Below are 24031 nucleotides of genomic sequence, written 5' to 3'. Positions count from 1 at the left end.
CCCGTTTACAAAAGGCCACAGGTAAACTTATGAGTAGTTTTATTATTCTTTCCACTACTCAATTATTTGTTTCATTAGTTTCCCTTTATAAATAAAAAACAAACAGAAAATAAACAAAGAGGTTTTATTTTATTTGTTTGCTTAAACGGAATGACGAACATGGGCAAGAACATAGAAATACATTCAGAGCAGCTAGCAATAAGCTAGTAATTTTGCAATAAAACAAAATACTAATAAACATTGAGTTCTCAAGTGGTCAAGCTGGAGAGCATTTGGCCTAATACTTCTTCAGAATGTACGTAAGCTTTTTTGTCCTTTTCAATTCAAATATTAAACGCATTTATTCATTCATTTTTCTTCAGCTAAAAGCTGCTTTATACTTTTGGACTGGGTGATCGGCATGACCCACAGCGCCCGTCTTGCGTGTAGTTGTGCATCTATACACCTGCATACTTTTTTGTTGCACTGCAACAACACTTCCTAAACCCTAGCAGGCAGGTTTGTATAGTTCTCTGTTTTGAGTTTTTTGAGGGTGTTTTGTTTTTTCTGAATGCAACAAGTGGCTAAAATATGGGCGGACATGCAACAACTTTAATGATAAGGTGAACACAAAAGTTTCCATTGGGAGCTCTTTCACTGGACTCGACACATGTAAACAATTGTTTTATCGGGCTTGCGTCTCAACCAAACCAGCCAATCACAGAGCTTGTGCTACACGTCACTGCAATGTGTAGTTACTTTCTTTTAGAGGTGCGTATCAGAGTCTGTTTCAGCCATAGTGAGACCTATATGACTGCGCAAAGGCTGTGCCAGACCATAGGCGTGCACTTCACGCAGACTTGTATACATCCACCTTTAGTCCCTTATTTATCAGTGGTCGCCACAGCTGAATGAACCGTCAACTTATCCAGCACGTTTTCCTCCATAAACCCAAAAACTATCACACACTCAAACACTATGGCCATATTAGTAATCCAGTGTACCTATCCTGCATGTGTTTGGACTGTGGGGGAAACCGGAGCACATGGAGAAAACCCACTAGAACACAGGGAGCACATGCAAACTCCACAAAGAAAAGCCAACTAGCTCAGTCAGTACTCAAACCGACAACCTTCTTGCTGTGAGGCCAATTTTCAAAATTTAGCTTAAAAAATAAAATAAACTGAATAAATCAATGTGAATTGCAAGCCTAAAATTGTCTTCTGTAAAAAATAAATAAAATCTATTTGTGTTAGGACAACATGAAGGAATTAAGTTAGTTATTAGTTTTACAAATTAAAGTGGATTGAACATAAAACATTTAAGTTGTCCCCAAAAAATAGGAATTGTGTTGTTTCGGGTTATTTTAAATAAGTGGATTGAACAAACAACAAATGTCATTTTTTGATTGTGCAACATGTTTAGATGTTGTTTTACTCATTCTTGTGGCTTTTGTGCGGAAGAGAATAACAGACTACTTGTTTTACGTAAACTAATTTTAAGATATTTCCATTTTGCAGGAGTCCCAAGAGTGACTGAATTCTCCCACAATCTGCACATACAGTTATAGTCAGAATCAATTGCCCGCCTGATTATTAGCACTCCTGTATATTCTTTCCCCAACTTCTGTTTAATGGAGAGAAGCTTCCCTACACATTTTTTAAATATAATAATTTTAATAAGTAATTTCTAATAACTGATTTATTTTATCATTGCCATGATGACACAAAATATTTTACCAGACATTTTTCAAGATACTAGTATTCAGCTTAAAGTGACATTTAAAGACTTAAGTTGATTAGGTTAACTAGGCAAATTGGGGCAATTAAGCAAGTTAAAATATAACAATGATTTGCTCTTTAGACTATCGAAAAAAAATATTGCTTAAGGGGGCTAATAATTTTTACTTTAAAATTGTTTAAAAAAATTTAAACTGCTTTTATTTTAGCTGAAATAAAACAAATAAGACTTTCTTCAGAAGAAAAAATATTATAGTAAATCCTTTGAAAGAATTCTTTGCTCTGTTAAACATCATTTGGGAAATATTTGAAAAAGAAAAAAAAAATCACTGGAGGGATAATAATTTTGACTTCAACTGTACACGAGTATCTTACCGTCCGCACCTGCATTCAACCATCAAATATTGTTCCACACTGCACTTGGAGCATTGGGTCCCACAGATGCAGGTCTCTAAACTAGATACATCACTATCACTACCACTTGTTTTATATGCATCAACAGAGAGGCAAGCAGCAACATCACGAACAACTAACATAAATGTGGAAATTGACTATAAATATCATGCAGTATAATGTCTGTAATTTATAAATGTAAATAAAGTGAGTGCTTTACTAGAATGCCACAAACTATAAAGCAACCACAAACTGCAGCTGTGTCAAAAGCAGTGGCACCACTTAAGAGCTTTCACCACTTACAAAGATGCATCCATTAACATGCTTTTAATCTTTAGGAACACACAAATGCATGTATGGACAAATAAATGCACAAACAAATTAGTATCCTTCAAATCTGTTTTAAAATAGGAATGGATATGTGATATTACTGCCAGATGATGAATTGATATGTTATTAGAAAGAGTCATGCACAATATCATTTCTAATGTGCATTGAAACATTTTCTTATAAAAGCATACAGCAGACTTCAATTAAATCATCTTTAGTACTGTACATTTAAAGTGCATTTCACTTTCACAAAATGAATAAGCAGTGTGTTAATGTCAACATGGCAGTTCGCATCTCATTTTACTTCCATGATGTGTTGTGAAAGTAAAAACATAATGTACATGAGTGAGAAGTTTAGAACAGGGTATTTATAACATAATAATACTTTTTATGATTGTTTTTATATTTTTAAATTGTATGTATATATACATAAAATGCACTATATGTAATAAAATAAAATAAATTTAAATAAATAAATAAACAAAATAAATAAATATGTATGGTTTTATAATATAATATACTATTTACAATAAATCATAAAGCAAAAAATTATATATATATATATATATATATATATATAAACAAATAAATAAACATGTTTGGTATTATAATATAATAAACTTTTTACAAAAAAAACATAAAAAACATTTTGGTATCATAATATAATAAACTACTTACAATAAATCATTAAATAATAAATAAATATGTTTGTTATTATAAAATAATATATTATTTATGATAAAACTAATAAATAAATAAATAAATAAATAAATAAATAAATAAATAAATAAATAAATAAATATATAAATAAATAAATAAATAAATAAATAAATAAATAAATAAATAAATAAATAAATAAATAAATAAATAAATATACATGTTTGGTATTTTAATATAGTATACTATTCAAAATAGAATATTGAAAAATAATAAATAAATAAAAAACATAAATAATTAAACATATTTAGTATTATGATATAATATATTATTCACAATAAATCATTAAAATAAATAAATCATTAAAATAAATAAATATGTATGGGCAACGCAGTGGCAGGTGGTGCTGGGTAGTGCTGTTGCCACACAGCAAGAAGGTCACTGGTTCGAGCCTCGGCTGGGTCATTTGGCGTTTCTGTGTGGAGTTTGCATGTTCTCCTTGGGTTTGCGTGGGTTTCCTCCGGGTGCTCCGGTTTCCCCCACAGTCCAAAGACATGTGTTACTGGTGAATTGGGTAGCCTAAATTGTCTGTAGTGTTAGAGTGTGAGTGAGCTGGATAAGTTGGCGGTTCATTCCATTGTGGATTAATAAAGGGACTAAGCCAAAAATAATTGATAAAATATTAATTAAAGGACTAAGCCAAAAAGAAAATGAATGAATGAATGAATAAATATGTCTGATGATATAATATAATATACTATTTTCAATAAATCCTTAAAATAGTAAACAAACAAACAAACAAAGAAATAAGTAAAATAAATAAATAAATAAATAAATAAATAAATAAATAAATAAATAAATAAATAAATAAATAAATAAATAAATATAAAACATTTTTTTTTTTAAAGTTCAAAACTTTAAGGTGTTCCTAAAACTTTTTTACTGGTAGTAAACAGTAGAATGTTAGATTGTAGCTAGAATGTGTAAACAATAAGAATCTTCAAGAATGAGCACTCTTGATGCTGTATATAAAATGATGTGAGAAATTCCCTGCAAAAGCAGCTCCAGTCGTCTTCTCCGTATCTCCCTCCTCCTTTTCTCAGAGCTTTAAACTGCAGCACAGCCGAGGGGAGGAACGAACTCAGAATTATATATACTGGGCTGTTCTGAAACTTTTTTTCCTCAGCTCAAAGATGACTTTGAAGCAGAGTTGGGCTGGGATTTCTGCACTGATCCAGGGGAAAGAACTACATTTTGGATGTGGATGATACTCCGCAGGGGAGCAACAGCCACAGCAGGCTCCAGTGTCCCTGAGTGAACAACACAACCACGTTCAGAAACAGTTAAAAGTGCACTTTTTCAATAGAGATGATGCCATATATGAAAGTTGAGTGGAGCTGTTTTAATGGCTCTAAAGACATATGGACACTGAAACATGACTGCTTATTAAAGAGACTATTGTTTTAAGAACACTGATACTACAGTATGTACGGAACACTATGGAACAGATCGTACAATTGTTAAGTATAAAAATGAGTGCAGACAATAACCAGTTTTAATGACATTTGACCACACAATTATGCTAACCTGAAAAGTAAATTAGTTTTATTTTTTATTTTTTCAGTTTACATTCAGAGAATGTGAGACTTTGGTTATAGACAGAATATCTCCAGTAAATGACTACTTTGATTGAATTGATTTCACAGATAATTTGCCTGTGACTAAAAATGTGTAGTTCTATGTAGTACTAACCCTGAACCTAACCCTAACCTGATAAGGATAATCTCTGTATCTGAACACAATAATCAATATAAACACCAATATAATTTTGATGTGATTTTTATGAACTTGATTACAAAAACAAAATGTAAACAAATGCATTCCAAATTGCATTTCTTTTACAGTAAAAATCCATTCAAAAGCACATGGCTGCTGTGTGATGTCATTCATGAAGGACTTCAATGGCCAGTAGCACTCATGAGAAAACCAGGCTCAACACTGGCTCATTTTGAAAACGTAGCCCTATATTCTTTTCTGGAGATCACAAAAAAGTAGTCAGAGCTACGCATGGCTGCATTTCATCTTTAAAACAAACACTATTGGGCAGTATGACACAGTTCCTTTTCTTGTTTACCTGCTGACCGCTTACCTCCGTGTTGGCGGCTTTTCCGATGCTACCAGTTTGTCTGGTTGATCAATATGTATGTCGACGGACTTGAGACGCAGAATGGAGTTGACCACGACAACGGATTTCGTGTCCAGAAAAGTACGATTCCAGAAAGCAAAAACAAAAAAACTAAAACTTTTAAAATAAATAAGTAAATAACAGGGTGAGAATGCGGTCAAATCTAAAACCGTGATCAAACGATTCTTTTTCTGGATTGCTTTTCAAAACAATGCAGTTTAGGGAAGAGGGTGGGCGGGTCAACCTGTGCTTTTTGAAAAACTACTGGTCGGGTTTAGGGAAGAGGTAGGATGGGGCGATTGGTTGGTTGGTCAGTCAGTAAGTCATTCAGTCAACAGCAGCCTCTGGTGGATTTACGCAAGAAGAGCAGGCATGAATGGCACTCTCGAGAGAAATTTGAGCTCTGAAAAAGCATACACATCGTCATGTATCTAAAATATGCACAGTAATCTGTCCTGGCTAAAGGTCCCAGATCACCAGATAACTACACATAAACATGGAGTAATCTCCCATTAAAGCAATGGTATTGTAAAAAAATATAATTAAACCATATTAACAAAAATAACTGTAAGCAAAAATAAAAAGCATGTGAAACATACCGTGCACACGGTTAATGTTATGTCTGTTAATAATCTCTTCTAAGAATAATTTAAATGAAAACAGTGACTGCTGCTGCTTACAAAAGAATATGTGGGTTTTTTAAAATCTTGAGCTCTTGAAAGCAGCAGGACTGTAGGTGCACGATCATCGCTCTTGATGATCCAGTCTATTTTAAAAGGAACCAATCACACCCGTTGCGCTTTCTTTCGGTTTCTTGCAGTTACTTTGCGCAAGTAAACGGGAACGCGCATGCTTTTTTACGCACATCACATCAGCTGTTAGCGCGAGTGATCATGCTCTCATTCTCTATTCACCATTCTTTTGCTCGCGCAAACAGTTATGTTTGCCAGTCGTGCTGCTTCTCGATTCTAATATCACATTTGCACAAATATTTGGCCATGCTTATTGTCGAACCCTGCTTATAAGAAAACTACAATTTAAAAATGATTTCCAACCAGCCAAAGTGGCTAGTGGAGATGTCTGTCTAACCCGCCAGAGCTCAAATCTACCTGCATTTGGCGGGTTGTTGAGTGTTAATGTAAAGCCCTGCATATAGGGTACGTAATCAGAACCAGCCTAGGTTGAATAATTTGTCTTATGGTAGATTATGAAAAGATTAAAGACATTTATCAGTCAAAACTGATATGGCCACTGATATAGCATTTATATTAAGTCTATAGTTCTAGTAGATTAATATAGTGCCAATATTTGTATGCATTTTGAAGCATGTAAAACACTCAAAAAAAGCAAGATTTTTGTTTTTTCTTCATTTTTAAAATGAGCTGAATCTATACAATTCTTGCATTTTAGGGGTGGGAACTTAATTATTGTATGTTCAATTCACTTGAACTTGTAAAACAGTTAAGGTAACCTAATCGATTTGTGTTGGGACTATGTGAAGGTATTATGTGGAACCCAGCAATTTTTTACAGTGTGTATACAATGCATACATATTAACTATTTACATTTTAAATTGTTATGTATCACCAACTATTGCACCAAAAATCTAAACCTTTGCTAATAAAAGGTAATGCAAATAAAACCTAATCTATTTCACAAATTCTTACCAAGTGGACTGCATTTCCTCAACATCACTCGTAATGACCTGTGGCAGTGAGGGAGCGTGCACCCGACGCGCCTTCCCATGATTCTGATTTGCCTCAGGCTAGATGCACAGCTTACCTTACCCTGACAAGACTGACAGTGTCTAAAAAAAGGGGTGGAGATGGAATAAAACTCTTTGAGCCAACACATCAGAGCCCCTAAAATCTTAACCTTGTTTGACATGCTCTTCTGCATTACTCATTCAAAGCAGAACTCAGAGGAATGTCTGATAAAGGCTGATTTGAGTTAAAATGAAAGCTTCAAACATATCTGCAGCAGGGCGCCATTGAAAAGCGCAAGGATTATGAAGTTTGGCAGGTTTCAACACAGAAAAGAAAACAAACCAAATGTATGGATGTCTGTAAGAGCCTAAACAATCAGACCATTCTCAGATCAGGGAAATTTCCTGTAATTCACCAAAGAGATTGAATCGATAAACAACAAACAATCTGTAACTCTAATAAATAATTCCACTGATTCCCTCAAGCCCATTTTCCTTTTATCTTTCATCAATAGAGAGATAAAACTGGCAGGATGTGAAAAGCACTCTTCTGCATTATGGTTCCTGTACGAGCTTTTTATGACAAATCCACAGAACAATATGTCTGTATGGAAAAATCAATGCCAATTCTGTTAGTTCAAAAGAAAATGTCGAATATTGAATGAAATTAGAGCATACATTAAAAAGAAAAGACATCAAACAACCTTACAATAGTTGCTTTTTTCCTCTTATAGCAGAATTATTTCCAAATTTTCAGAAAAAAAAAAAAAAAAACGGAAACAACAGGATGCTTGCCAAAATCAATGTGCCCTTTTATATTCCAAGCTTCATATTGTAAGTCTACATATAATGGCTATAATAATCCTGTTACTCACAATATCAATTCCACTGTCTTTAGTCCTTGATAAGTTTAGCAATTCTGCGACCATCCCTCAATCTAATGCTTGTCTTTTATCAAGGGCACTTGATTGCATATCTTTTTTAGTGCTGTCCTTAAGAAGTACCATGGGACACAGGTAGACAGATAGATCGATGGGGTTTCACTTTCTTTTGTGGTCTTTGTCCTTGGTTTGAGGTGAACTTTAAGGGGGGTTCTGCTAATATAAAACTTAAAACACTATCAAAAGAACATTACAAGTATTCAAAAAAAAATGAAATGGATGGATGCAGGTATCTGCATAGGTGGACAAATAGAATGATGGATGAGTGGATGGGTAGATACAGAAGGATGGATGGATAGATGGAATGAATGATAAAGAGATAGAGAGATAGAGAGAAGGATGAATGGATTGGCAGATGGATAGAGATAGAGAGATGGATGGATGGATGGATGGATGGATGGATGGATGGATGGATGGATGGATGGATGGATGGATGGATGGATGGATGGATGGATAGATAGATTGAGAGATGGAAAGAAGATAAAAAGATGGATGGATAGATGTATAGGAATATAGATAGAGAGATAGAGAGGGATGGATGGAGAGGGATATTGATAGAGAGATAGATGATAAATGGGTGGATGAATAGGGAGATGGATAGAGATATAGAAAGATGGATGGATGGATGGATGGATAGATGCATGGATGGATGGATAGATAGAGAGATGGAAAGGAGATAGAAAGATGGATGGATAGATGGATAGGAATATAAATAGAGAGATAGAGAGAAGGATGGAGAGGGATATTGATAGAGAGAGAGAGATGGATGATAAATGGATGGATGGATGGATGGATGGATGGATGGATGGATGGACAGGGAGATGGATAGAGATATAGAAAGATGGATGGATGGCTGGATGGATGGACAGAGAGATGGGTTGAGATATAAAGAGATGATGGATGGATGGGTGGATGGATGGATGGATGGATAGGGAGGTAAATAGTGAGAAAGATGGATGCATGGATGGGTAGGGAGACAGACAGAGATAGAGAGATGATGGATGGGTGGATGTATAGGGAGATGGAGAGAGAGATAGAAAGAGATGGATGGAGAGGGATATTGATAGAGAGATAGAGAGATAGGTGATAAATGGGTGGATGGATAGGGAGATGGATAGAGATATAGAAAGATGGATGGATGGATGGATGGATGGATGGATGGATGGATGGACAGGGAGATGAGTTGAGATATAAAGAGATGATGGATGCATGGATGGATAGGGAGGTAGATAGAGAGAAAGATGGATGCATGGATGGATGGATGGATGGATGGACAGTGAGATGGGTTGAGATATAAAGAGATAATGGATGGATGGATGGATGGATGGATGGATGGATGGATGGATGGATGGATAGGGAGGTAGATAGAGAGAAAGATGGATGCATGGATGGATGGATGGATGGGTAGGGAGACAGACAGAGATAAAAAGATGATGGATGGGTGGATGTATAGGGAGATGGAGAGAGAGATAGATGGATGGATGGATGGATGGATAGAGAGACGGAAAGGATATGGAAAGATAAATGGATAGATGGATAGGAATATGAATAAAAAGATAGAGAGATGGATGGAGAGGGAAATGGATAGAGAGATAGAGAGATAGATGATGGATGGATGGATGGATGGATAGATGGATGGATGGGTGGATAGATAGGGAGATGGATGGAGATATAGAGAGATGGATGAATGGATGGATGGATGGGTAGACAGATAGAGAGATGTGTGCATGGGTGGATGAATGATGGATTGATAGGGAAATAGATAGTGAGAAAGATGGATGCATGGATGGATGGATGGATGGATGGATGGATAGGGAGATGGACAGAGATAGAAAGATGATGGATGGGTGGATGTATAGGAAGATGGAGAGAGATAGAGAGATGTATGGATGGAAGGATGAAATGATGGATAGAAAGGGAGCTTGATAGAGATCGAGAGGTACATGGATGGATGGATGGATGGATGGATGGATAGATGGATGGGTGGGTGGATGGATGGATGAATAGTGGGATGGATATAGAGATAGAGAGAGAGATGTATGGATGGATGGAAGGATGTATTGTGAGAGAAAGATAGATGTATGGATAGGGAGATGGATAGAGAGATTGAGAGATGGATGGTAGAGAAATATATGGGTAGAGAGATGGCTGGCTGGCTGGCTGGCTGGATGGATGGACGGATGGATGGATAGTTAGATGGAAAGAGAGATAGAGGGATGGATGGGTAGAGAAATACATGGGTAAAGAGATGGCTGGATGGCTGGTTGGATGGATGGATAGTGAGATGGATAGAGAGATAAAGAGATAGATGTATAGATAGATGGATAGAGAGATGGATGGATGGAAAAATGGATGGATAGGGAGAGATATATAGATGGATGTTTAAATGAAGAGGGAGATGGATAGATAGATAGTGGAATGGATGGGTAGAGGGATGAATGGGTAGAGAGCCTGATGGATAGATGAGTGGGCAGTTTGGTGATTGCATGGACAGACGGAAAAACATGACAGACAGACAGACAGACAGACAGACAGACAGACAGACCAAGTGACCGACCTACTGACCGACCAACCTACCGACCGACAGATAGATGTACCTGAAGAAACAAAAAGGTGTTAGAAAAAGCATATGTCGTCTTCCAACCGTTGCTTCCTCTCATGCTTTCTCTCTGTCCTTCCTCTTCATTTTCCTGCACCCTGCTCTTTTTTCCTACTCAGTTCTGCCACTTATAGCCTCAGGTGAAAGCTATGGTACTTCAAAGAGCCTTTTACTGGCAAAAGGAGATCAAAAGAGGTGAGGCAGGCAGCGAGAGGACAGATATAGAAGAGATGAAGAATGAAGAGAGGACAGAATGAGAAAGAGAAGGGAGAGAGCTCATATGGTTTTTGATGAGGGGGGCTCGCTCTAACTAGCAGGACAGAGCAGTAATAATGGCAGAGCACATGATCACAGCAGAGCACTGAGAGTTTCATATGCGCTCAGCGGACATGGCAAATCACAGGAGCCTGTTTAAATTCTCCTGTATCTGAACAAGCGTGGCACAGCTTACACTGGATCACATAACAAATGCAAATGTGTACACACCACCACAACCACGGAGAAGAAGGCTGAGAGAATGAACAAAGTAGGGAAAGAAAAGAGGGTGAGAACTACTACAAGCACTATACATTTTATATACTCCCACTGACCAATGTACCCATCAAAGGGTTAAAAGCAACAGATCAACCATATACCTAAGAATTATAATACTATCCCACTGGGTCAAAATACAAGCTCATGAATTAAGGTAATGAAGCTTAGAGGAAAGTAAAAAGCTACATTAAATAATGATCTGTCAGAAGTCTCATAGAACCAGCGACTCCAAGTACTTGGTCAATCATGTATTTGGGCAGCATGTTGAATGTCTGCACAGATGGTCAAATTTTCTTGCGCAGAGCTGTGTGCTCACATGTCAAACATTTCTCTGTACTGGAATAAGGACAGCGAAAAGTAAGACAAGAATAACCACACTGAGCCATGTGTAAGTGGCAGGGGTCATGTTATCCAACTCGTCTAAGGCTTTGATTAGTTTGTGCTGTCACTACAAAACTACCCAGCCAGACTCTTCTGAGATTGTAACCAGGCACAATTAATTTTTCTGAACCCCAAACTTTTAAATTGTGAAATTAGTTTTAAACCATTTGTTTCAGACTTTGTAGAACTTACTTTTACCTTGTGTACCAGCAAAGCAGTTGAAATGGAAACAAAACAGGCTGTATTGGCTCTAGAAATGATGCACTTGATCCCACTTGTAATCATATCAATCAGAAAGGTACTCAAGAGCTTCCACTTTGTGCCAGTAGTGAAATGCAACAATACATCCTCAATGGAGCACATAGAGCAAATGCTAATGATCACTGTTGGAACAAGGTCATAATCATTCAAATTATATCGCCACCTACCTTATGCTCTGAGATTGTAGGTAGTCCGGGTCAGTAGCATTCAGCATGGCCACAAAGCTCCCTAAGGGAATATTCTCTCTCCTGATGACAACAAGAGGATCTGGGAAGAACACCGGTCCTTCATTTACATCCATAACTGTAATGTAAACTGTCGCTGTAGAGCTGGGCCCATACACAATGTCAGGAACCAGGGGGTCTTCGTTTTCCACTTTAATCAGCAGTGTGTGAAACATTGAACTTTCATAGTCCAGAGGCTGAAAGAAAAATCAAATGAAAGAAATGTAATAAGTTGGTGTCAAATCAAGTCAAGTTACCTTCATTTATATAGTGCTTTATTTAATGCAGGTTGCTGCTTAACAAGAATGAAAAGGAAGATATAAAAAGGTATAAAAATATTTCTTTTAAGTGAAATGTATTCAATATATAAGGCTGGTATCAGAATAGTGGTAAATGTAGGTGTAGTTCTAGTTATTTCAAAATTGGTTTAGTTCCTTTTAATACAAATGTCATTTTTAAGGATGATCCACTAAAGAACAGCTCCACCGGCCAAGGAAGCCATAGCTGACAGTAGCAAGGAAACCAAAACTACACCAATTGCCAGAAATGGAAAACAAACCTTGGGAGAAGCCAAGCTCATTTGGAGACCAGTTCTTCTCCGGGCAATTGGATAAAAAGGCTGAGCTTGAGTCTAGAAAGACATCAATGGCCTTGAGAACAACGAGTAAGTAAATGGCTATTTGTCATATTTGTTTAATCAGTACATCAGAGTTAATATAGGAACCATTTCTAGAACAGGAACACAAATAAGAGCAACCAATAATGCATCTGGGACATTTACTTGCAGTGTATCTCCGAGACACCTGCTTGGTATTTTATAATAATTCACAAGACCCTAAATATCTGGTTCAGGTTTGTTTATGTGGTTGACGTGCAATTGGAGAGTAAGAGAAAAGTGTATTTATGCAGGTTTGAACTGAACTCTTCATACAAATTCCAGGACGATGGGACATCTCATGCATATCACAAAAAACTGTACCTCTAACAGCTAAATGGCTTGTTTTCAAATTCTAAATTAGCAGTTAATGAGTGTTCCATCCTTGAGCTTGAAAAAACATTATTTTTGGTCCACCATAGAATTTTTGATAAATGGTTAGGACCTCAAATTGCAAACCATTAACATAATAGGTTGAAGTACAAGAAGTATAAATAATTTTTAATATAGGTCCTGGAATTTCAGTGTCCTGCAGATTTTAGCTCAAACTTGCCTCGACACCTGCAAGGGTTTTTCTAGATAGCCTAGTAAGAGATTGATTAGCTAGCCCAGGTGTATCTGATTGGGGTTGGAGCTAAAATCTGCAGGACACCGGACCTCTAGGATCAAGATTGTGAACCCCTGCCTTAGTGAGTCTTTACCATTGCAAGGCAATCAAGTAACTGTGCCAAACCAATGATTGGAAAAGACAACACGCACCTTCACCACTGACAGCATGCCTTCATTGTTGTCTAGGTTGGTCTGTATTTCAAAGTTCTGGTTGGGATCTCCGTTGATGATGGAATAGATGGCTCTCCAGGCTCCTGTGGCAGGGTCATCTCTATCATCCACCGTCAGGTTCACTACCACTCCAGTTGATCCTTCATTCACTGATGCCTGGAACTAGAGAAAAGGTTTGTGTCAATCTATTTGCAACATTTCAAAACGTATAACAACCCAGTATATTTAACAGTATGTCATTTGCATTACCACATGTACATTGGCAAGTATTTGGATATGCAGTCTGTAGTCAACATCAAGGATCTTTTTCCAATTTCTCAAATAATAAAAGGGAATAAGCAGTGTAGGAGTTACTTGTTGCAGAACTGAATTCATTGCTCTCAAAATTAAAGCTTTGACTACAGAAGATCTCTACAATTGTAACTCTTATGTTTAGAGAGATTAACACAGCCAGCAGGACAGGTCTCTATTGCTTTTCCGTTAACTCGTGTGCCACCTTGAATAATGAAAGGAGCGCTGGTCTACCTACGGCTGCATCAATTCAGTTCTTTCTGTTTAGTTCAGTTCTTCCATCCTTGTTTGGTACACAGAATCTCTGTCTTACATTCACCTCCCTCCTACCCCTTTTTCTGTCCCTCTGTCAAAGATAAGGCTTACGCTAAGCCTGTATGAAACAGCTCTTGTTCTGTTTTGTCACTGAAGGAAAGCTACTCTATTCAGAGTGCCGCAAATCTCCATAGTCCTTGCTCAATCCAGCCCAATGTCACAGGCCTGTTTGGGGAGATGAAGTGTTCCTAGAAAGGCCAGATGAGCTCTGTTCCCCATCAGCCCTGCTATCATTTCTGTTTAGTGGCTTGTGAAGTGAACACCCCCTCTATGCCTCAGAGATGTGCTCCCTTTATAAGAGCTGTCCAGAGGGTAGGGAATAGGGGGCCAGTTGCAAAGGTCATCTGCATCCTGAAGAGGGTGCTGCTGGATATGGGTGGCTAGAAGCAATAGAAAAGTTTGGAAAGCATAGCTAAGCAGTTTACACCCAAATAAAAAACTAGCACTAGGTCCTAACTCTAACTCATAGGTCTCAAACACAATTCATGGAGGGCCGCAGTTCTATGCATTTTTGCTCTAACCCCAATCAAACACAGCTGATCAAAATAATCAAGGTGTTCAAGACTACTAGAGACTATTAAGCAGGTGTAAGTTAGAGGTGGTTGTTAGAGCTAAACTGTGCAGAGGCCTTTAAGGAATTGAGTTTGAGAACATTGCTCTAACCCAGGGGTAGGCAAACTCGGTCCTGGAGGGCCGGTGTCCTGCACAGTTTAGCTCCAACTCTGATCAAACACACCTGCTTATAGATTTCTAGTGATATTGAAGACACTGATTAGTTTGTTCAGGTGTGTTTGACTAGTGTTGGAACAAAACTCTGCAGGGACACCGGCCCTCGAGGATCAAGTTTGCCCATCCCTGCTCTAACCTAATGTTTATTGCCATCAGGTTTGAAATTAAATTTGTGAGTCTTCCAAGATTAACAGTGAAGAAAATCCTTAATGTCAAGGTGGCACATCTACCATTGATAAGCATTCACACTCAATTATTTCACTTGCCATCTGTCTTTCAATTCTGCCTACACACACCTCTTGCAGACACTCAGGAGCTGTTTACTTAATCTTTTATTGATTTTCTGTTTCTTTTTAATAGATTGCTTTGTCTTTTTAAGCCAATTACCATGTGGGATCTAACATCCTAAGACAATAGTGAAATATTCGTTCTTTTTCATTCAAGTCTAGAAAAAAAAAAAAAAAACAATACACCAGTACCAAATGTCCCCATAAGTATAGCGATACCAGTAAAGTTTGACCTAAAGGATTTTTTTTTGTCCCGATAAAAAAAGGGTTTATAAATCTCACAGAATAACTGTGGTAGGGAGGGTGTGTTCAGACTGCCCGTAATGGTGGGGAACAGGTCCAGGAAGACCTCCGGATTATCCTGCTTCCTTCCCCATCTTCTGTAATGCGATGGGAGGGTGGGCAGCAGATGTTGTTGCAGGACATATCTCCTGGTTCAGCAGACTCTGGACAAGCTCGCGGTTCTCCTGGAAACTGTTCCTGTTCCACCCGCATGTCCAGTAGAGCCTGGTGTTGTCCTCCGTGGAGGCCTACGACTGCCTGGATTATTTTTGCAAATGGCGAAGACAACAAAGTAGTCATGCTGGCAGCAATGTCTTCTTTCCAGGTTTCAGCACCAGTCTATTAAAGTTTGTTTGTAGTGTGGAAGAAGAAGGCAGGGTTGGCAATTCAGGTATTGCAATTATTTTTATTTGTTTAGTTATAGTTGCATAATCATTAGCGTCTTTTTATCTCGTCTCTGTCCGTCGACTCCTTTTTGAAGCGTCTCTCTAGTCCAATCACTGAGAGACAACAGGTGTTTACATTATCAAATTATTATTAATCTGATTGACCCACTTTATCAACCACCGGTCTGCCCTTGTGGGCAGTCTGAATATGCCTTTCTGCCACAATGACATTTTTTGAAAATGTACTGCATAAATGCAGATGGTTTCCTGTGAGCTTTGTAGGAGTAGGCTTGGGGTAGAGGGATGGAACGTACAAAATGCTGCACAGTATAAAAAACAAGACCTATTTACCTATTACATATTACATATTATAGATTATCTATAAGAAGCCTCCATAAAGACAGCTGTAATGTAGGTGTGTGTCTCTACACACATGAGGAAGTGGATAAAAAAAGGACTTCTAGCCTCAGTTATTTTATTACACAAGAGAGTATAGATTTTTAATTTCTAAAGCCACATCTCCAAATAAAAAGTACTTATACAGTAGTACAAAAAAAGCCAGTGAATGTGTACCTAAGAGATAACATCCCTCCTGCAGTCTGCCAGGCAAACTGTATGCTTCATCCTTTTCTTTGTTTTTCCACTTCAGAAGCACAGGCCAGGCTTCCCGTGTCCTTAAAACAAGAGTGCTCAAAGGAGCCGAGCTTGTACCTGTCTGCTGAAGGCCACAGAGCGATTACATCACTTTCATATTACTTCAGCTCCAATGAGAGCCTTGTGTCTACAGTGAGCCCGTTAGGTAGATCACTGTTACAATCACAGGGGAGAGTTTTTATCATGCGTGGAATAAACAATTAAACAAAGGTTGTCACAAATGTTTACTGTGGGCACACAAATTCATCCACACAGCCTCACACTGTGCATCTTTCACATCGCTGACCGGTCGTGCTTCGTTTAATCATCTGGGGTAGTGAAGCGGTCAGATGGATGTATTCAATCTTTGTTGGCTGCTGATACCCTGGCCCTGCCATACCACTGATAAGACCCCAATCCCTCCGAGTTCACAAAGCAACCAGCAGTGTGACAAACAGGGAAGTTATCAACCCTGAGGCTAGACCCTAAAACCGAGAGAACAGGCTGGATTTGTGTGAGTGTATGTGGTAGGTCTTGCCTATTTAAAGCCCCCCAGTAACAGAACACAGGGAATGTGGCCTGAGCGAGATAAATCATTTCCTACAGTGCCGGCGGTGCAGAGACACCCAGAAGTCAAGAATGACTGGGATTATTCGCCATGCCATTCATTATCAGTAATGTAACGCAGTGTGAAGGCATCACTGGAGATTCGTTTTGATCCATGCTACTGCTTTACCAACAAATAGCTCCGAAAATGTGCACATGATACTGTAACTCCCTCTTCATCTTGACATCTGTTCACTGAATCAAATCAACATTCATGACCTTTCAAGAAACTCTGCCTGAATTACAACATCTTAAATTGCACATCTCAAACTAGGAACGCAAGAAAAAAGCTGTTTGCGGTTTTCACAGCTTAACGAGATTCTAAAAGAAAACACACACACACACACACACACACACACACACACACACACACACACACACACACACACACATACACACACACACACACACACACACACTTTCAACCTGCTGCCAAACCGGGAACGCTTTTGAGGTGAAAGGCACTCCAGAAGGCTTTAGAAAGCGAGAGGCATGTGAAGGGTCTCTCCTGATGTGACCGTGGAAGACAATGCAGGTGCCTCTCACACTACGGAAACCTCTCTCACATGCTTCACAGCCTCTCGAGTGACAGAATAAGACTTTCCCTATAGTCTGAAGGTCCTTCATCAGGAGACAGAGACTGCTGCAGTTTCACTTATTTCCCAAGACTTATACAATAAATTAAATAGGGGCGTGCAGATTTGCAATGCTGCTTTTGAGGAAACATTCAAAGGAGTCACTTAAATATGGTGGCATTTTAAAAAGGTATTTAAAAAAAAACATTAGGATATGTAATTGGTTCTTTAAGGAGAGCTTGTAAATGCTAAATGTTTCTGATGTAGACAAAAAAAACCATGGCTTAATTTGTGAAATCTGGTCCGGCACCTCATTTTACTGATCCCCCTCCTCAACCGCCCTGCTCCCCTGTACACTGTTCCCTTTCACTTTCTTCCGCGACTCCTCAACCCTTTTCACTTTCGTCCACGACACCCCCTCCCCGCTCATTTTTGTCCGCGACACCCCCACGCCATCCACAGCAGAGCACCAACCCTCAACACCCCCCTTCACCCCACTCTCCACCCATGCGCGACACCTCTCCATCCTTGTGTATCATACCGGATCTGTTACCCTGATCTGTTCCAGGACCTCGCAATTCTGAAATTAAGCACTGCAAAAAACAATTTAGGAAAACAGTTTAGGATTTCCTATTGCACTCTCTGTGACAATGTTAAGTTGCAATGAGTTATTGAATTGCAATCGGACACTTTTTGGAACTTACCAATGCATGAATTTAAGCTTGCGTATCAAGTAATGCTTTATTAATTCACATGTTATTTAAAGTAAATGGCTGATTATGTTAATGTCAATAATATATTACCATCTAAATAAGTCATCTTCCTTTCAAATATTCAGTGTTCAGTTCTGTTTGGTTCTCGAATCTGATAGCTGTGCAATATTCTGCAACTCGTACAGCCTCTTCACTCTTACTCAACCCACATGAGTAGCAAGCAGTGGACTACAGTTTGACAAATGCTGCTGCTGTTTGATAACATAATGTACTTTTGAGGCTTTTTTTTAGGCGAAAATGTAGTTCATTTCTAAGGAAAGTGACTATTTTAAATATTTATAATTTTGGAGAAACATCTGCATCAGCATCCATCAAACTATCATATTGAGCAGCGCAAAGATGGTTGCGCCACAAGATGGCAACAGAGACCGCATAACAAGACATTAGAGGAAAAAAAACTCAACATAAAACTACAAACTAGTGCTGGTCAAATCATATAAAACTAGTAGGTGACATTCTAAGTCGATCTCTCTTTTTTATGTTGCATTACTGTATTTATACCATAGTAATTGCATTGTATTGAGTGTGAGATATGGGACTCACACATCAGGAATGTATGTATTTTGTGTAGGCCACTCTTCGTATAACCGTTTCTTTTGGTTGACCATCTGTTTGTTTCAAATGAGTCTCTTGTTTTCGTTACTGCAGACTAGTTCAGTAAACAAAGAAAGAAGAAATGCCTGCATGTGTTTAGCATTTTTCCTTATCACAAACACATTTATCGGGTAGTGATTGTGCTGCTTTGGCTTTTTTGGGGTAAATTATATTGATATCCCGTTTGCAACAAAAAAAAATAAAAAATACTGGGAAATGTCTCTAGACTGATGGCATGTTCATGCTGTTCAGTATTATAATCTGAAAATATGTCTAAATAACCTGTTTTGTCATTACTTTAGATATTACGCTAGAGAATCATTAAAATAGTAAAGGGACATGTGTAAAGTAGCAGATGTGAATGATTGGCGGAAGACATTAGTTCCTTATACAATTTTTTTTGAGACTTTCCGTGTTTGATTTATATACACGATCAAGCCATCAAACTGTTCTATAAACGAAATGTCACACTTGTAGCTGTATATCGGCACTGGTGAGAGGTTTACCTTAATGTCCCACCACCAGTGATGATATACAGTCATGTCACACTGCTAAGAGTGTATATATATATATATATATATATATATATATATATATATATATATATATATATATATATATATATATATATATATATATATATATGTATATACACAGACACACACACACACACACACACACACACACACACACACACACACACACACACACACACACATCTATTACAATTTTAAACCTAGTTTACTCTTAAAAACACAAAAATAACAATTATTTATTCATTTAGTATTATTATATAAATTATAATTATTATAGTATACATACTATCACATTTATTTTTATAAAACCTTTTTTACGTTTCCTGCTTTTTTCTTTCTTTTTTATCTTCAGAAAAACGACTTAAGGTTGTTACATGTTACTTTGTTCCCAACACTGCACATGGAGAATGCAATCCATATGAAATAATGAATAGTTTAAATATATTTTAATTTAATAACACTGTAGTTGTGAGACCTTACTGCTCTTGTGTTTAATGTTGTATTGTTCTTGTTATCTAAGTTCTTCCCCTGTGCTCTGTGCCACACTACCTTGGTTACCCCTGTTAGTTGGTGATTCATTTACCCCTTTCGCAGATACAGACTTTCCTAGTAAATTGTCATAAAATGGTCATAAGTGAAGAGACACTCCTTAAACATACAGTAAAAATGTGTTCCTGCAATTTTCCTACATTACCAGTAATTTGCCAGAACTCTGCTGTGATCGCAAAAGGAAAATTGCCGGTATGAGCTCATACAAGTTCAGATTGCTCTGATATGAGACATCTATTCTGGGTCAATCAGAACATTTTGATGCTGATGACGCATTCACTCTGAGCTGCTGACTAAAATAAAAGGCTTTCAATGCTTTGTTCAGACACATTTAACTGCTGCTTATTTATCATGGAACATTCCTTGGTTATTTCTTAGTGCCAACTATAAAAAAAAGAATGCTTATTATAGACCACTGTGAGTTCACCTGCAAGTCCCTTCATGACCCCATTTAAGCATTCTACACTGTTTGCATGCATGTACCTGAAGTGTAGAAAAAAGTATTAGATTTCAGTACAAAATCAGTAGTCTCAACATACTGAAGTATGCTAACATCTCTTTATCCTCGTCTCTTCCATGCGTCAACATAACTGCAAATCTCGGTGATATGTACTGCATGTGTAAACATAACTATGTTGTGATCTGCAGTTAGCGCCTTTACCTTTGGATTCTATTCAATACAACAGTTCTCCTCAAGGTCAGTATTTTGGTTTAAAAGCAACTGCATGAATGGGAAAGCCAAAAAATGTATAAAATAACCAAACCATCAACACAAAAACTGACACTCGTTGTGTTTATAACTACAAGCACCGCCATTTAGAGGTCACTTCTGGGTAATGACATCACATAATTTGCTGGTATTTTGGAAAGGATGTGTGAATGATGCTTTTCTGGACAATTAATAAATAAATAATGTTGTTGCCTGTGTGAACAGCCCATATTTTAATTTACCAGTAAACTCATTTTGTAATTTTACAGCTATTTACCAGTATTACTGTCTGGAAGGGGCTATTGTCACCTCACCCTTGTTAGCCCTCGTGTACAGTATATACATGAGGCAGTTCAGTTTTTGTTGGTAATAGGAACATAATGGGAATGTTGTTTTCCATTGTGTTTTACAGTTTTGCATGGCCTTTAAATAAATAAATAAATATACTAACTACTTATGTAAAATGAGCTGAATCGACACAATTCTTGAGAGTTTTGTGGGATAATCTAATTGTTTTATTTTTAATCAACTTAAATTTGTTAAAAACAGTTAAGTTAACCTAATCAATTTGTGTTGAGACCACATGAAAGAATAATACGGAACTCACACATTTTTTACAGTGTCTGCTCTCATTTTAGATTTTCTAATAAATGTTTTGCTGCACATGGATTCACCTCCTGCCTTTGCTTTGTCTCGCACAAAGTACTGCAATAGAATTATTCATTCATTCATTCATTCATTCATTCATTCATTCATTCATTCATTCATTCATTTTCTTTTCAGTTTAGTCCCTTTATTAATGCGGGGTTGCCACAGTGGAATGAACTGTCAACTTATCCAGCACGTTTTACACAGCGAATGCCCTTTCAGCTGCAACCCATCTCTGGGAAACATCCATACACACTAATTCACACTTATAGACAACAGATCATTTTAGCCTGCCCAATTCATCTGTTATTCCCTCATAAACAATACTAGAGTTTTAAGGATTCAATCATGCTTATAGACATTTTTCTTCAGAGTTTACATTCAATTCTAAATGAAACACAACTGAACCTGTTAAGCATTGTCTTTTAACTTGCTTGAAAATTAAAGACAGGTCTGTGTGCGTGTGTGAGTGTGTGTGTGTGTGTGTGTGTGTGTGTGTGTGTGTGTGTGTGTGAGCAGTAATAGAATTAAACACTAAACCAAATGCCAATCACACTTAATGAAGTGCTGCATCCTAATTTGTTTTCTTCCTCCATAAACACACACTTTAATTGGAAAATCCTAACTTCTGAACAACTTAAGACAACATTACAGAATTATGGCATAAGAATTCATAAAACTACAATGACCTTGATGTCATATCATTCATTTGGGCATATAAGCTTAGCATCTTAACTCTTTACCTTGCATATAACTTGATTTTTATAACTAATTTTACAATAAAGGCACCTTAAGCATACATTTTTCAAGTATACTATACAGTTGGAGTCAGAATTATTACCCATTCTGAATTATTAGCCCTCCTGTATATTTTTCCCCTATTTCATGATGCCAGTGCCTAATATTTTCCTAGATATTTTTCAAGGTGCTAGGATTCAGCTTAAAGTGCAATTTAAAGACTTAAATATGTTATTTAGCTAAACTAGGTAATTTAGGGTAATTCGGCAAGTCATTGTATAATGAATATATTACAAAGTACAACAGAAAAATCATTGCTTATGAAGGCTAATAATTTTGACATTTTTAAATTAAAAATGTTTTTTATTTTAGCTCAACTAAGTCTAATACGATTTTCTCCAGCTTAAATTATTATAGGAAATGTAAAAAAGTCCTTGTTCCTAAATATATTAAAAATAAAAATAGTGCTAATTTTTACAACAACTGTAAATCAAGATGTTTCAAGCAAACAAATGTGGATAAAACAAATGCATCCTTTTCCAATTACATTTTTAAGGTCTGACATCCAGCTATCCAGGGATTTTTATAACGGATGTATTACTTCAACATTAAGGACATATTCTCTTTACAGAGATCATAATGATGATGTATAAAGATCACCTCCCCTGAGACAAAATGAGAATCCCTGACTGTTCACAACTTGCCTTACAGCTAATTTTATTTATGGGGACATGTTGTATGTCTCATGTAGTTTATGAATTACTAGCCAGATTTCACAGGACAAATGAGACTCATAAAAGAACCGTGGAATGATAACTTGTATTTTACATTTAGGGTTGATAAATGTTCCATGTATTATAAAGACATTGTAAAAAAAAACAGAACTGTGTTAAGTTTATATAGGCTGCAGTTTGTCACACTTCAGCATGTGGGAACAATTCAATGTTACAATATTAACTTGTATTATTGACACCTAGCAGACTTTTGCTCCAATTTGTGTACATGTTGCACTTGCTTTTGGAGTGTTATCTCAGTTTAATAATATACAGAATTTTATTTATAAACTGAGACACTTAATATAGATTATACAGTATTTAAAATTGTGATTCAGATCATTTAAAAAGCAATTATTAATTAATTCTTATTATTTATTTAGTGTATAAATTAGTTATGTAGAATGCAAAAAATATTATATGTGTGTGATGCACAACAAACATAATTTAAAAACAATAATAATAATATGCTTTTATAATAGATACAATACTGTCATACTGAGTCGGGTCAGCAACAGAGGTGAGGATCCAATTGCAGCTTCATTTTGGGATGGTTGTACAGGCAAGGTCAATACAGGAATAGACAGGAGCATGAATGAAATCCAGAGAGTGATCGATATAAACAAGTGATTGGTTGGGACAGGCAGCAAAACAACATAAACAATAAACAAAACAAGGGTCAAAAACACAAGGATAACACTTTAAAATGCTCACTTACATGATACAAGACTCAGCCAAGTAAGTGTGAAAGTGTGGTGTATAAATAAGTCAGGATATCAGTAATCAGTAGCTTTAGCTGTGAGTTTGCAATCAATGGTGAGCCGAAACTCATGTGAGTGTGAGGTGCGTGATGGGATATCTAGTCCAGTTCAAGTGACAGTGAGTGCTTCCCAGCGATCTGCAAGGGTTGGATCACTGGTGATTGAGACAACTGTATAGTTTATGCTTGTGTACAAAAGTAAATGACTTAATGACATTTTTTTTAAATTTAATTTTACTATTTAATTTAATTTTACTTTAATTAATTTTAGTTTTTAGATGTATTTAATATATGTATTTATTTTAATTTAATTTAATTTAATTTAATTTAATTTAATTTAATTTAATTTAATTTAATTTAATTTAATTTAATTTATTTTATTTTATTTTATTTTATTTTATTTTTTATTATTTTTTTCTTTTCTTTTCTTTTCTTTTATTTTATTTTATTTTATTTTATTTTATTTTATTTCGTTTCGTTTCGT

General features: G+C 36.7%; 1 protein-coding gene across 2 annotated transcripts in view; it reads right to left on the bottom strand.

The window, feature by feature from the left end:
• cdh13 (cadherin 13, H-cadherin (heart)) overlaps positions 1–24031 on the bottom strand; it is a 574628-nt gene that overhangs the window by 74848 nt on the left and 475749 nt on the right. The window contains exons 1-3 of one of the 2 annotated variants that reach the window (XM_073929914.1): positions 13613–14236; positions 13343–13525; positions 11872–12125 (exon numbers count right to left, since the gene is read on the bottom strand). In XM_073929914.1, coding sequence (XP_073786015.1) covers positions 11872–12125; positions 13343–13525; positions 13613–13738 — 563 coding nt within the window. In that variant the 5' untranslated portion in view covers positions 13739–14236. Of the gene's footprint in view, positions 1–11871; positions 12126–13342; positions 13526–13612; positions 14237–24031 lie in introns of those variants that run through there. The other variant, XM_068214885.2, reaches the window with a different exon arrangement.

Source organism: Danio rerio, chromosome 18, assembly GCF_049306965.1.
Source record: "Danio rerio strain Tuebingen ecotype United States chromosome 18, GRCz12tu, whole genome shotgun sequence".
NCBI lineage: Eukaryota > Metazoa > Chordata > Actinopteri > Cypriniformes > Danionidae > Danio > Danio rerio.
Note: the sequence above shows the minus strand (reverse complement) of the source record. Positions and strands in the feature narration are given on the sequence as shown.